General features: G+C 40.4%; 1 protein-coding gene across 22 annotated transcripts in view; it reads left to right on the top strand.

Annotated features, from left to right (window-relative positions):
- LOC112259143 (disks large homolog 2) overlaps positions 1-16073 on the top strand; it is a 196949-nt gene that overhangs the window by 67612 nt on the left and 113264 nt on the right. The window contains exon 1 of one of the 22 annotated variants that reach the window (XM_042327006.1): positions 6024-6292. The exons of 20 other annotated variants lie outside the window; for them this stretch is intronic. In XM_042327006.1, coding sequence (XP_042182940.1) covers positions 6209-6292 — 84 coding nt within the window. In that variant the 5' untranslated portion in view covers positions 6024-6208. Of the gene's footprint in view, positions 1-6023; positions 6293-16073 lie in introns of those variants that run through there. One more of the 22 variants, XM_042326999.1, reaches the window with a different exon arrangement.

Genomic DNA, 16073 nt, shown 5'->3' with positions numbered 1-16073 from the left:
AGTGTCTAGTTTGAGAAACAGAAACAAGTCCTCAACTGGCAGCTTCATTAAATAGTACCCGCAAAACACCAGTCTCAACATCAACAGTGAAGAGGCGACTCCGGGATGCTGGCCTTCTGGGCAGAGTTCCGCTGTCTGTGTTATTTTGCCCATCTTAATCTTTTATTTTATTTTGGCCAGTCTGAGATATGTCTTTTTCTTTGCAACTCTGCCTAGAAGGCCAGCATCCCGGAGTCGCCTCTTCACTGTTGACGTTGAGACTGGTGTTTTGGATGAGCTAACACAACGTGCCATTGGAACACAGGAGTGATGGTAGCTGATAATGGGCCTCTGTACGCCTATGTAGATATTCCATAAAAGATCTGCCCTTTCCAGCTACAATAGCCATTTACAACATTAACAATGTCTATACAGTATTTCTGATCAATTTGATGTTATTTTAATGGACAAAAAATGTGCTTTTCTTTCAAAAGCAAGGGCATCTCTAAGTGGCCCCAAACTTTTGAACGGTAGGGTAGGTGTCATGTCTTGCCCGTGTGTTGTGTAGATATTATAATTTTTTTAATAGTTATTATCATACTGTATTATTATGTTACCAGTTTATTCTCCAAGTTAAGATCCAGTCAAAAGGGAATAATGCACTAAAGGCCAGCGGGAGAGTAGTGGGTGTTTCAGATTATGCAAATGTGGAGGGTAACCTCTTGGTAAGGCCAAGGGTGGCATGACAAGAAGCATTGTGTCCTCCATGTTGAGTGCCCCATCCCCCTCCCAGACCCCTCTGGAGCTGTTTACTGTTTACCTGCACGTCCTCCAGACAGAACTCGGGCATGACCAGGGCAGACCCTCCAGATGGCAGACGGCCAAGGAATTGTATCCAACCCTGTATGACAAGTCACGATTCAAACTTTCACTGACATGCTGTAGTCACCGACTGGGACTTTTAGCTCGTGGTAGCCATTGTAAAAATTTTACCAAATGCAGCAATGGTGGAAAAAGTACCTAATTGTCATGCTTGAGCAAAAGTAAAGATGCCTTAATGGAAAACAACTCAAGTAAAAGTGAAAGTCACCCAGTAAAATACTACTTGAGTAAAAGTCTTAAAGTATTTTTTTTTTTTACATATACATAAGTACCAAAAGTAAATGTAATTGCTAAAATATACTTAAGTATCAGAAGTAAAAGTACAAATCATTTCATATTCCTTATATTAAGAAAACCAGGCACCATTTTTTAAATTGTTATTTATTTACGGATAGCCAAGGGCACACTCCAACACTCAGAAATAATTTGCAATTGAAGCATTTGTGTTATTGAGTCTGCCAGATCAGAGGCAGTAGGGATGACCAGAGATGTTCTTTTGAGATGTGCATGAATTGGACAATTTTTCTGTACTGCTAAGCATTCAAAATGTAACGAGTACTTTTGGGTGTCAGGGAAAATGTATTGAGTAAAAAGTACACTATTTTCTTTAGGAATGTAGTAAAGTAAAAGTTGTAGAAAATATCAGTAGTTACGTAAAGTACATAAACCCCCAAAAACTACTTAAGTACTTTACACCACTGAAAGGTAGCATTAGTCCAGTAGATAAGCACCAAAAAATGCATTGTGGTTCACTTTTGTATTAATGATTTCATGAATGCGAAGTTGAATATTTGCCGGCAGGCAATAGGCAATTGTTTTTGGAGATTATTTACAGAAAGTATTTTTCATAGCTGCCATTCTTAACCTCACCAGCATCTAAAGCTGATATTCAATCAATTGGCAATGGTGGATTTCCGGATAGCACTTTCGGAAGTGTGTTTGAAATGCACACTGGCATGTGCAAGATGAAGGGAGTTGAAACTATATTCAGAAAGCGGCAGTCCTATGTCGTGAGCCTTTCAGGACTAACTGCAACCTGACTAAGTGCATGTAACCAGACATACAACTTCTAAGTCAAGTATTAACTCTCTCCATCTGAAAAATTGAATGCAAGTCTGAAAGCACTGTTCGAAAATCCCCCAATCACTCATATGGACATTGCAATTTTTACCTTGGGGGGTAGATTGAAATCAACAAATGAAAGCCACGATAGACCACTTTAAGTAACAGAAGCAAAGCATAGTTATGGGAGTGCAGTGGGAATGATGGCATATGAATGAGCATGAATACAGTTGGTGAAATGCTGAATTTTTTAAAATTCAGTGATAGTGTCATAAAAATGTGTACCTGCAGTGGTAAATGTGTGACATCGCTCATGCATTATGTGGTTTCGGTTAACCTCCTGATGTTCAGACATATTTTGCCTTTATCTGATTATTGCTATACAAGTTCATTAATACAAAATATTCTTATTATTGCATAATCCTAATTTGCTGAATTTACAAATGCAAGTTACTCCCTTGGACCCACTCTTATCTATATGAAACAGACATGCTCATAATGAACAAAAACAATAATTGAAGTTTGGCTGATCTGCCTTCAGAAAGTATTCACACTCCTTGATTTATTCCATATTGTGTTGTGTTACAAAGTGGGATTAAAACTGATTTTTCATTTTTTTTCTGTCAATGATCTACACAAAATACACAGTGGAAGATTACATTTTTATTTTTATTAATGGAAAATAAAATACTAATATATCTTGATTTAGATAAGTACTCAACCCCCTGAGTCAATACATGTAAGAATTACCTTTGGCAGTGATTACAGCTGTGAGTCTTTCTGGGTAAATCTGTAAGAGCTTTGTACACTTGGATTGTACAATATTTGCCAATTATTCTTCAAAAATTGTCCAGCTCTTTCAAGATGGTTATTGATCATTGCTAGACAGCCATTTTTAAGTCTTGCCATAGATTTTCAAGCTGATTTAAGTTAAAACGGTAAATAGGGCACTCAGGAACATACAATGTCGTCTTGGTAAGCAACTCCAGTGAATAATTGGCCTTGTTTTAGGCTAAACCAGTTTTTCCTCTTGGATTTTACTGGTGCTTAACTCTATGTTTAATTTTATCCTAAAAAAAACTCCATGGTTCTTGCCGATGACAAGCATACCCATAACATGATGCAGCCACCACCATTCTTCAAAATATGAAGAGTGATGTGTTGTTGGATTTGCCCCAAACATAACAATTTGTATTTAGGAAAAAAAGGTCATTTCTTAGGCACATTCTTTCGCAGTATTACTTTAGTGCATTATTGCAAACAGGATGCATGTTTTGGAATATTTTATTCTGCTCAGGCTTCCTTCTTTTCACCCTGTCATTTAGGTTAGTATTGTGGAGTAACTACAATGTTATTGATCCATCCACAGTTTTCTCCTATCACTGCCATTAAACTCTGTAACCTCACAGTGAAATCCCTGAGCGGTTTCCTTCCTCTCTGGCAAGTGAGTTAGGAAGGAAGCCTGTATCTTTGTAGTGACTGACTGTATTAATAACTGCACCATGCTCAAAGGGAGCAAGAGGTGCCCTTCTTTGTGAGGCATAGGAAAACCTCCTGGTCTTTGTGGTTGTATCTGTGCTTGAAATTCACTACTTGACTTAGGACCCTAACTGATAATTGTATGTGTGGGGTACCGAGATGGGTTATTCATTTAAAAATGTTAAAAACTATTATTGCACACGGAGTGAGACCATGCAACTTATGTGACTTGTTAAGCACATTTTTACAAATTAAGTTATTTAGGCTTGCCATAAGAAAAGGTTTGTAAATACTTTCTGAAGGCATTATACTAACAGTCATGATGCAGTTGTAGTGTCTCCCAAATAGCACCCTATTCCCTACATAGTGCACTTCTTTTGACCAGAGCCCTATGGCCCTATGGGCTACCACAGCAAATAAAGAAAAGCCTTGATTTTATTTTATTTAAAAAAAAATATATTTACTAGGCAAGTCAGTTAAGAACAAATTTTTATTTACAATGACGGCCTACCCCGGTCAAACCCTGATGACGCTGGGCCAATTGTGTGCCGCCCTACGGGAATACTAATCACGGCCGGTTGGGATACAGCCTGGATATATAGGGAATAGATTGCCTCTGGGACGCAATTGCACTGTGGTTGTGCCAAAACACCTCAGTCCTCTTCTTCTGTTCCCTCCACGTGCAGCTCCATTTAGTCTATTACAGACAAGATATCCCTCATAATCTAAAACAGGAATTCCCTCTCACGGTTTGGACATGAATATATGCTAAACACACCAGCAGATGACAAATGTTTTTAAATGGGCTACAACATTATGGCATATCATAGTGTGGACTAGGCAGACATTTTGAGGTGATATATTTAACCTAGAAAAATCCATTGTCATCACTGTAAACTGCAGGCGTGTTGGTTTTTGTCACAAAGCAATGGCGCTTGAAATCGTCACAACAAAACTGAGCTATTCAATAGTATTTTTTTACTATCCTTAGTTCTTAGAATTTCCAGACAAATCTTGTTGTCTGCTTTAATACTGAAGACCCTGAGAACTCTTTACGGCTCACAATGTGCTCTTAAAGTGATTGTAACGTTCAGGCACTGTTTCGAGGGTTATCAGGAACCGGTCTAACCCTCCCTCAGCTGCGGATGGTATTCCTCTGGGGTCCAGCGGTTTTATGTGTGTGTCGGGCTATTGATTGGGGGTGAAAACGAGGCATGGCGTGGTTGTGTTAATAAGCCCTCCGTGAGGTGTGACATGAGCCGACACTACATTAATGAAGCACATCCTTCACTGCTGCCATCATATTTTCCATCAGATAAGATGGGGGGGTAAATGCTTAAGGCTTTTAATGAATTACATTTACATTTTGGTCATTTAGCAGCCGCTGTTCTCCACAGCCACTTACAGTCAGTGCATTCGACTAAGGTAGGTGAGACAACCACATATCTATTCAGAACATGATCACGAGCTTAACATTTGATAGCTGACGAAAGGAGAGTGTGTGTAATACAATTATGAGGGAATCCAAAGATATTTTCGCCCAATGGTGCGAACTGTAAAATGCACTTTTTTTTGTCATTGTAGTTCTAAGGCTGATTGCATTAGAGTCGGACTGTAGTGTACATCATGTTAAACAAAGTGAATGGCAACAAGTGAAAAGGTAAAAAAAAAAAAACATTGATTTATTGTACCTTAATATGGCAGAGTACATTGATAGATTAATGTTAGATGGATGAAGAGGAAAAAAGGTTCTTCCATTTAAAAGATGTGAATGTCACACATACAATATCTTGTGGTCGGGAATTCCAAGAAGGACTTTTAGTGATGGTCCTTGTTCGCACATAAGTACTGATTGAATCACTCTAAAAACGCGTTATAGAAGTAATTAGAATGAAAATAGCTTATAATGAGCAGGGAAAAGAAAATGAGCAGAGAAATATTGGAGTATCCATTTATTATATTTCATATGCATTTTATTGTTTAAGGGACTGGTACATGTACACAGAAATGACACACGTTCGTTTTCTGAAAAATAGATTTCATCTCAATGAGGAAAAACCTGTATAAAAAAAGGTTAAATAACATTTTTAAAAATGAGGTTTTGCAGTAGTATCCCCATCCGAGGTAGTGAGTAATTGGGTTGTTTTCTTTGTCATGAAAATTACACGTTTAGTACCCACGTTGCATTGCACTAGCGTGACTCATGGAAACAGACTGTGTGTTCCCCATAGGGTCCTCCTCACCATGGCGGTGTGTGAAAGTGTGTGTATAAAACCTGCCAAGCTGGAAGGCACCATTGATTTAGCAGCAGCTTTCCCCCTTCCACTCTCAACCCTGCTGCCTAAGGCAGAGGGGGAAGAGAGAGAGACGCAGGCTGGCCCCAGGATGATGTACAGCACTGGGCTGGGTGATATCAAACCTCCCCTGGGTGCTAGGGGTCTAGATAGGCAGTTTTCGGGGCTAGATTGGTGTTAAGGATGCTAATACATGCTCTCTGTCCGTCCCTTCTGTCTGTGATATGTAAATAGACCTGCAGACGGTCCCCCCCACTTCTCTCTCTCTCTCTTTCACCGTAAGTGTGTGTGTGTGGGTGAGAGAGAGAGAGAGAGACCTGCCTCTGCTGTGCTGAGATGCAGAGAAAGCGAGAGAGGGTAAGCGAGCGAGAGAGTCCCACTTCTGCTTTCCCACTCTCATCATTCCCCCTCCTGCTCTCTCTTGCCTGTGGAATATACTGACAAGGAATAATCTCTCAGGCACATACACGGCTGTGCAAACAAAACATTTGCTATATTTATTTTCTGTGAGTATGTTTGCCTCGATTTTCTATGCTAAGAAGCTAGGGAGAAGACTTGTACAGAATGCGAGGAAAGCCAAAATGCAGAAAGAGACGGTAGGTGTGAGATGTTTTCTGATTTATTTTGGTCAACAAATAGTGGCATAGTTTAAGAAGAATACAAAGTGAAAGTGTCCATCTGGATGTAAGAAGCAGCTTTCTTGATTATCACTTTGAAAGGCTCAGTTTTGTGGGCTATGCAATCTGTTCCCTAAAAGCATCTGTTCTACCTCATTTGAGAGCGAGTGTAAGAGACCTTAAAGCATGCTGTAGCTTTCTCATTAACTGCACACTGTCCTCTTATCAGCTGTCCCCCGGTTACATTTCTCCTCAAACATCTCTGAAGTCCCCGATACAAGTTTGACAGTGTGTCAGTTGCACTAGCAGATTTCCTCCCCAAACAGAGTCTTAAGATAAATCAGCATCGCTTTAGATTAGTCCAGGGGCAGTTGCTTACAGTACATTGCCAGTAGATGCTGTTTTAACAGATAGGAAAGTGTGTTTTGGTCCTGTATGAAGTCCTACTGATATTGCTGAGATTGAGGTTGTCCTAATATGGACACCGTATGAGTGTTTGGGATTGTATGTGTTATGTACTTTGTCATAAGTCACCTGGGATAGTGTGTGATTAATGTGACTTACGTGAAGTAGAACATTTTTGAAATTATTTGATTAACGGTGTGCTTTTATGCTTTTACAGATTTCTATGAGTTTTAGATCACTAGAGTTTCCACCTGTTGTTTTTATCCTGGAAAATCAGAATTTCAACCCTGGGCTTTAATATCGTTGAATAGGTTAGACCCTAAGATTTTTATAAACCAGAACATGTTGAAACTTAAATAGGGGTTATTGAGGAAATTGTCCGTTTTTTTTAAAAAGCTCTTTTCAATTGTCTTTCAACATGTTTCTGCTCTAGGGCTAAGTCACTCACTCCCAAGCCCCTTTATGCTACACAAGCCTCTGGTGGTGGAATCTAAGCAAGCTGTACAGTAAACCAAAAAATGTGTTGTCCTCTATGGCTCATATTGTGATGTGGATTTGTTCACTTAAACACCATGATGTCTAGCAACAATAGAGCTGATTTGCAATGGGGATGTGGAGAGTCTGGGGTGGGACGTATTGATCCAGATTGGAGACTAGAGGAGTCAGTGACAAGGTAGTCTCGCAGGACCAACCTTCCAAATGTTGTCTTGTTGACTCGACTATTGGAAGTCTGGAGGTTTTTAGTTTAGAATTTTGTGTTGGAATGGAAGCGCTCGCTGCCGACCAAATCGGACAAGAAAAGTTTTAGTAGCATCATTTTTTGTATCTTATGTTATTTTTGTATCTTTTGCCAAAAATGGCAAAAATCACTGAAGCTGGAGTCTTATATCTCCCTCTCTAACTTTAAGCATCAGCTGTCAGGCTGTGTACAGGTACAGTGATCGGTAAGCTGCTCTATCTGTAAATAGCACACCCAACTGCTTCATCCCCATATTGTTACTTATCCTCTTGCTCTTTTGCACCCCAGTATCTCTACTTGCACACCATCTGCACATCTATCACTCCAGTTTTAATGCTAAATTGTAATTATTTCGCCTCCATGGCATATTTATTGCCTTACCTCCCTACTCTTCTACATTTGCACACACTGTACATAGATTGTTCGATTGTGTTATTGACTGTACATTTGTTTATGTGTAACTCTGTGTTGTTGTTTTTGTCGCACTGCTTTGCTTTATCTTGGCCAGGCCACGGTTGTAAATGAGAACTTGTTTTCAACTGGCCCACCTGGTTAAATGAAGATGAAATAAAAATTAATAAAACATTTTTTTTTTAGCTTGTTGTCAGTAAGAACGTAGTTGTTTTAGTGTGTGATTTTTTTAAATGAATGGATTACCAGCCAGGTCACTGTACTCACCATTAACTTTACAGTATGTTATGGGCAAAATGACTTGGCCATAACCTTCACCCCATACATTGCATTGTACAAGCACTCTTAAACACAGCCAAATGAACATTGGCATTGGCACACAGGTCCGCAGCCACACACTCATGCGTGTGCGTGGGCGTGTATTGCGGCCCTGTAACTGGAGAAGCTGGGGTTGTGGTTGTGGCTGAGGGAATATGGTGCTTGTGAAGCTGAGCGTGAATGAGCAACAGGGAGAGCGGAGAAGAGAGTGGGCCACAGCACAGTTGGGAAGCAACTAATTGGTCCTCTGTGTCAGCTCTTGTACAGAATAAACCACAGAGTTATTGGGTTTATTTAACTACTGACTGGGATTTGGGAAACTGTTCAATGATTATTTGAAATATACCCATTGTTTCTTGAAGAAAAGACATTTTGAGCATCATGAGCTTCAGTGAAAGTACTGGCTAAGTCTATTTTAAATTATAGTCTAGTTTTGGAATTGTGTTATCTAAACAAATGTAACTTTTGCAGATTTTTGAAAGGTAAATTGAATATAAAGCCAGAACAAAGAATCCTCTAAAGTAACCTTTCTTCGTATATGTGTCAAATTAGGCCGACAGCCAATTCTCTAAGTCCTTGATATTCCACCTTGATTAAATAGTAATTTTTACCTTCACCTGAAACACAAGAACAAATCCAAGCAGCGGTGCGATAAAATCAAATTGAAAGAGGACTGGTTTTGTTCTTAGATTACCAGAGCAGCCACTGCTGCCAGATATACTCATATGCATAATCGTAGCAGGAATAGCCCATTTAATTTTCACACTTTTGAATTATATAAAATATGTATTTTTCACTTGAAGAAATAGAGTTGTGCTCGTGTTTGCTAAGCAGACCTGACATGAAGTCTGGAAAAGGGCTCCTCTTTATGTAATATTCCTTTCGGGGTCTAGGTTCTTTAGTAGCTACTTCGTTTTCTATTGAATCATTTGAACATTGATGTAGTGAAGAATCATTATCAACAAGCAAAGTCGGAAAAGAGAGACCTTGATTTACAGTTGACACACTTAAATATTTCAGCTTTTATTCTCCAGCCTACTTTAACGTTTCAGTGTGGTTCTCAAGTTTGATCAATAAGGTATTTTGGAAAAAGCTCCAGCCAGCCAGGTTGCAAGCCTTTCGACTACATTATTTGACTGTGTCCAATTGGGTTATACGTACAGTCGGGAGCTGGTGAATTGTCCACCAGAAGGTTGTCTGAGGTTGGTCGATGGGGAAGGTTGGGTATAACACCCTGCTTGTAGAGCGGAACGTCACATTTTCAGTGCTTTGTTTAAGGTTTTGTCCCGGTTGCAGAGTGTGGTCTTCGGGAGCTTACTTTTGCCTTAAGATCAGTCTGGGTTTCACCTCAATTTAAACCTAGAGGATTTAGCAGTTACGGTAGTCATAATTTTGACTAGCTAAGGTCATCATTTTGACGAGGCACTTGGACATCGCTTTTCTCCGTTGTTATGGTGTTAGTTCATGATGAAGATCCATTGATATCAAGTCACTCACTCCTGAATGATTTTTGGGAAACGCATCACTTGTGTAATGAAGTTTATTTGACGTGCCAAACACAAACAGAAGGTTATGTCGAAAGTGCTCCTTGCCATAACCTCAATTCGAAAAAAATCTGAAATAATGTCCCCATCAAGAGTCAATTGCTGTTCCTTATTATTTTTGCCGTTGTTTAACACCTCTCAATTCAAATCTAATTTTATTGGTCACATACACGTGTTTAGCAGATGTTATTGCGGGTGTTGCGAAATGCTTGTGTTCCTAGCTCCAACAGTGCAGTAATATCTAACAAGTAATATCTAACAATTTCACAACAATACACACAAATCTCCTGGACTTTAACATGAATTAAAACAACTCAAACCCTCTGATGACTAGGAATTTATTGATTCGCATGCGGCCAGACACATTGTTGTTCTTACTGTCCAGGAGTCATTTCAACAAAAAATATGATATTATTCCCTCTAACAAAGGGCATACCACACCATCTTGTCATCCCAAACACTTGCCCCGTGTTGTCGGGCTTCTCAGATGAGACCATCGTAACGTCATTATAATCTCACACTGTTGAATGTCTTACTCACTTGTCTTTCTCATTTCCTCCATCAGGTTTATCACGTTGCAAAAACTTTTTAGCTACGTTTCTGGAAAACGATTTGATCAGTCGGACTTCTGCCAACAAAAAAAACCGATATTCATTTTAGGACATTGCCTTCCTTTGTGATTTTCTGCAAGGCCTCCATTTTGTATTTACAGCAGTCTGGGGCTGAATCCTAAATGGCAACCTATTCCTTATATAGTGCACTAAATAGGGAATAATTGGGTGCCATTTGGGCTGCACACTGAGTCAGTAGTGTAGTGGAAGAGATACTGCCATCTGTCACAAAGCCAAAAGTTTTTAGATGTATTACAGGAGTGCATAGTGCAGGATTTTCATTCCTTACACAGGATTTGTAGTATCCCTTCACAATTGATTTCCTTAATTGGATACGGGAAGGAATAGACCGTTTCCATTCTAAACGTGAGCTGGTGTGTGGACATAATATATGCTATTTAGCAGACACTTTTATACCAAGTGACTTACAGTCATGCTGGCATTCATACAGTATTTTGTATGGAATCAAGCAGGAATCAAACCCACAATCCATGGCGTTGCAGACACCATGCTCTACCGACTGAGCAACACAGGTCATTAGGAGTCCCATAGGTATACTCCTCATAATATTCCCCTAAATGGGAAATAGGGTGTGGAAAAAGAATGAATTACTGGACTCTCTCACATAAGGATTTGTCATCGTCAAGAAGTGATGAATGTATTAGATTTGGTTTTCCTTTGTTGATTGACCCTCCTGCTGTGTCCTGCATCTCTTAATTCAGATTTTGTATCTATTAATAAACTATTGCATTGACTATTGAGTTGCTCTGATTGTTCGATTTATTCAATACAGAATGCCGTATTGCATACAATTTTGAGTTTGGTTTATGATTTGTATTGCACAGTGAAGATTTGACAGAAATGTAGCCAATTAGGCTTTCACTTATCTGGCTACTGATCCTGTTATTACGGAGTGAAGACTGTCTTTTGTGTGAGGTACAGCAGGATATTCAGTGTCTGACTGATGAAGTTAATTGCAAAGCTGGCATATCATTTTAGCCATTGTTCAGATGGACACTTAGACAGCATTTGTCAAGACAGCTTTTTGTGTTTTTCCACGTTTACAGAGCATTCGGAAAGTATTCAGACCCTTTAACTATTTCCACATTGTTACATTACAATCTACACACATCTACAACCCATCATGACAAAGCAAAAACAAGTTTTACACATTTTTGTAAATAAATTATTTAAAAAAAAAAACTTTATCACAATTACATAAGTATTCAGACCCTTTACTCAGTATTTTGTTGTAGCACGTTTGGCAGTGATTACAGCCTTGAGTCTTCTTGGGTATGGCACTACAAGCTTGGCACATCTGTATTTGGGGAGTTTCTCCCATTCTCTCTGCAGATCCTCTCAAGCTCTGTCAGATTGGATCGGGAGCATTGCTGAACAGCTATTTTCAGGTCTCTCCAGAGATGTTTGATTGGGTACAAGTCCAGGCTCTGGCTGGGCCTCTCAAGGACATTCAGAGACTTGTCCCGAAGCCACTCCTGCGTTGCCGTTGCTGTGTGCTTAGGGTTGTTGTCCTGTTGGAAGGTGAACCTTCCCCTCCATTCTGAGGTCCTGATCACTCTGGGGCAGGTTTTCATCAAGGATCTCTCTCTACTTTGCTCCATTAATTTTTCCCTCGATCCTGACTACTCTCCCAGTCCCTGTCGCTGAAAAACATCTCCATAGCATGATGCTGCCACCACCATGCTTCCCCGTAGGGATGGTGCCAGGTTTCCTCCAGACGTTACGCTTGGCATTCAGGCCAAAGATTTCAATCTTGGTTTCATCAGACCAGAGAATCTTGTTTCTCATGGTCTGAGAGTCTTTAGATGCCTTTTGGCAAACTCCAAGTGGGCTGTCATGTGCCTTTTACTGAAGAGTGGCTTCCGTCTGGCCACCCTACCATAAAGGCCTGATTGGTGGAATGCTGCAGAGATGGTTGTCCTTCTGGAAGGTTCTCCGATCTCCACAGAGTAACTCTGGAGCTCTGTCAGAGTGACCATCGGGTTCTTGGTCACCTCCTTGACCAGGGCCCTTCTCCTCTGATAGCTCAGTTTGACCGGGCGGCCAACTCTTGGAAGAGTTTTGGTGGTTCCAAACTTCTTCCATTTAATAATCATGGATGCCACTGTGTTCCACTTTCAATGCTGCAGTCATTTTTGGTACCATTCCCCAGATCTGTGGCTTGACACAATCCAGTCTCGGAGATCTACGGAAAATTCCTTGGACCCCCGGCTTGGTTTTTGCTCTGACATGCACTGTCAACTGTAGGACCTTGTATTGGCAGGTGTGTGCCTTTCCAAATTATGTCCAATCAATTGAATTTACCACAGGTGGACTCCAGTCAAGTTGTAGAAACATCTCAAGGATGATCAATGGAAACAGGATGTACCTGAGCTGAATTTCGAGTCTCATAGCAAAGGGTCTGAATACTTATGTAAATAAGGTATTTCTGTTTTTCATTTTTCATGAATTTGCAACATTTTCAAAAAAGCGGTTTTCACTTTGTCATTATTGGGTATTGGGTGTAGATTTGATGAGGGAAAAAAATAATTGTATCTATTTTAGAATAAGGCTGTAAAGTAACAAAATTTGAAAATTGTAAATGGGTCAGAATACTTTCTGAATGCTCTGTATCTTAAATATATAGACTTGTCAATCCATATTAGAACACTACAATGTGGCTTTCTATCGGAGTTCGGTAAACAAGTATTTTCAGGTCTAAAATTATGTTTAAAAAAGCTGTGTTTTTTTCATCACATCCACTATATATACAAAAGTATGTGAACATCCCTCCATATTATTTCAGCAGCTATTTCAGCCACACCGTTTGTTGAAAGGTGTACAAAATCAGGCACACAGCCATGCAAGCTCCATAGACAAACATTAGAATGGCCTTACAGTAGAATGGCCTTACTGAAGAGTTCAGTGACTTTCAACGTGGCACCACCATAGGATGCCACCTTTCCAACAAATCAGTACGTAACATTTCTGCCCTGCTAGAACTGCCCCAGTCAACTGTAAGTGATGATATTGTGAAGTGGAAATCTCTAGGAGGAACAACGGCTAAGCCGCGAAGTGGTAGGCCACACAAGCTCACAGAATGGGACCGCCGATTTCTGGACCGCGTAGCACATAAAAATCGTCTGTCCTCGGTTGCAACACTCACTACCGAGTTCCAAACTGCCTCTGGAAGCAACGTCAGCACAAGAACTGTTTGGCCGAGCAGTCGCACACAAGCCTAAGATCACCATGCGCAATACCAAGTGGCGAGTCCAAAGCTTGCCACCATTGGACTCTGGAGCAGTGGAAACGCATTCTCTGGAGTGATGAATCATGCTTCAAATCAAATCACATTTTATTAGTCACATGCGCCGAATACAACAGGTGAAATCCTAATTTAGGAGCCCCTAACCATCAATGCAGTTTCAAAAATAAATAAAAAATATGTATAAGAATAAGAGATAAAAGTAACAAGTAATTAATGAGCAGCAGTAAAATTACAATAGCGAGACTATATACAGCAGGGCACTGGTTTGTCAATGTGTGGGGGCACCGGTAAGTCACCATCTGGCAGTCCGACAGACTAATCTGGGTTTGACGGATGCCAGAAGAAAGCCTGAGTGTAAAGTGCCAACTCTAAAGTTTGGTGGAGGAGGAATAATGGACTGGGGCTGTTTTCCACGGTTCGGGCCAGACCCCTTAGTTCCAGTGAAGGAACATCGTAACGCTACAGCATACAATGACATTCTAGACAATTCTGTGCTTCCAACTTTGTGGCAAAAGTTTGGGGAAGTCCCTTTCTTGTTTCAGCATGACAATGCCCCTGTGCACAGGTCCATGCAGAAATGGTTTGTTGAGAACGGTGGGGAAGAACTTGGCTGGCCTGCATAGAGCCCTGACCTCAACCCAATCGAACACCTTTGGGATGAATTGGATGGCCGACTGCGAGCCAGGCCTAATTGCCCAAAATCAGTGCCCAACCTCACAAATGTTCTTGTGGCTGAATGGAAGCAAGTCCCCGCAGCAATGTTCCAACATCTAGTGGAAAGCCTTCCCAAAGTGGAGGCTCTTATAGCAGCAAAGGGGGGACCAACTCCATATTAATGCCCATGATTTTGGAATGAGATGTTCGACGAGCAGGTGTCCACATACTTTTGGTCATGTAGTGTAGCTCCAACTTGAAAACATTTTGGCAATATTCAGTCAACTTAAATTATGTGTTTGCTCAATTTCTCTCATATTCAACTAGAAATTCATATTTGCACATCTTAACTAAAAAAGGCTGTGCAACTTGTAACACACACACACACACACACAGAACACAGCTAAAGGGCAGGGCTGCCGCACACAGATCCTGCACAGAGCCCTGATCTCAACCCCATCGAACACCTTTGGGATGAATTGAAACACCGACTGCGAGCCAGGCCTAATCACCCAACATCAGTGCCCAACCTCACTAATACTCTTGTGGCGGAATGGAAGCATGTTCCCGCAGCAATGTTCCAACATCAAGTGGAACGCCTTCTCAGAAGAGTGGAGGCTGGCATAGCAGCAAAGTGGGGACCAACTTTATATTAATACCCATGATTTTGGAATGAGATATTCGGCGAGCTGGTGTCCACAAACTTTTGGTCATGTAGTGTATCAAAGTCGACATTTTTTAAAGGAATCAACTAATTGAACTTTACACCATGGTGTCTCTGGAGCCATTCTCTATTTCTAACAGAATGGGGTTTTGCCTACTGGTTAGTCTCAATAGATCCCCATTGCTTCATGAGCCTATTTCAGCTTTAGCTTTGCGATTTAAACAAGTTTTCGAAATCTTAATTTCCCTGTGCTCCGATGTGGTTGTACAGTCTTTAAGAAAGGCATTAGCGCCAAAGTAAATCATTTCCTTTGATGTACTTTGGAGAGGCTCAGACAATGCTTCCAATTGAAGGGGAGCATGAACTGTCCCAGAAAGACCTTAATATTGACTTTTAGATACTTGAAACCATACAAACTTAAATTGCTCCTGTACAGTTCTCTGTAACATCACTTAGTGTTGCAGCTCAATAGCGCGAAAGAGTACTTACACTAGAATGTGCGGTGACACTTAACTTAAATGGTTTATCATAATGCCTAAAGGGTTTCATACTGTATGTGACTTTTAGAGCTCAACATATTATGACATTTAATGAAAACCTATGCCACATACGTCACCATAAATCTGTTAGCAGAATGACATTTGCTTTTAAAATTAAATCTGCAATTGTGTACATTTTTGGGCGACCTGACCAAATTTACATAGAAATGTGAGTTATTGATCTGTCATTCTCATTGAAGCAAGTCTAAGAAGTGGTAAATCTGTTCAATGTGCTCTATTTCTATGCTTCTCGTGCATAAGTTTTGTTTTTGCATCTTTTACTTTCAGGCTTAGTACACCAGCTTCCAACAGCTTCTAATACTATATTTTTGGTTATTGAAAAGATACATGACCAAAAGTATTTGGAGGCCTGCTCGTCGAACATCTCATTCTAAAATCATGGTTATTAATATAGAGTTTGCCTCCCACTTTGCTGATTAGGCCTTGTTCGCAATCGATTCATCATTCATTCATTCATTCCAATTCATCCCAAAAGTGTTTGATGGGTTAGAGGTCAGGGCTCTGTGCAGGCCAGTCAAGTCCTTACACACCAATCTTGGCAAACCATTTTTGTATGGATCTCGCTTTGTGCACCGGGGCATTGTCA

Source organism: Oncorhynchus tshawytscha, linkage group LG09, assembly GCF_018296145.1.
Source record: "Oncorhynchus tshawytscha isolate Ot180627B linkage group LG09, Otsh_v2.0, whole genome shotgun sequence".
Lineage (NCBI taxonomy): Eukaryota > Metazoa > Chordata > Actinopteri > Salmoniformes > Salmonidae > Oncorhynchus > Oncorhynchus tshawytscha.
This window is presented reverse-complemented; position numbering and strand designations above follow the sequence as displayed.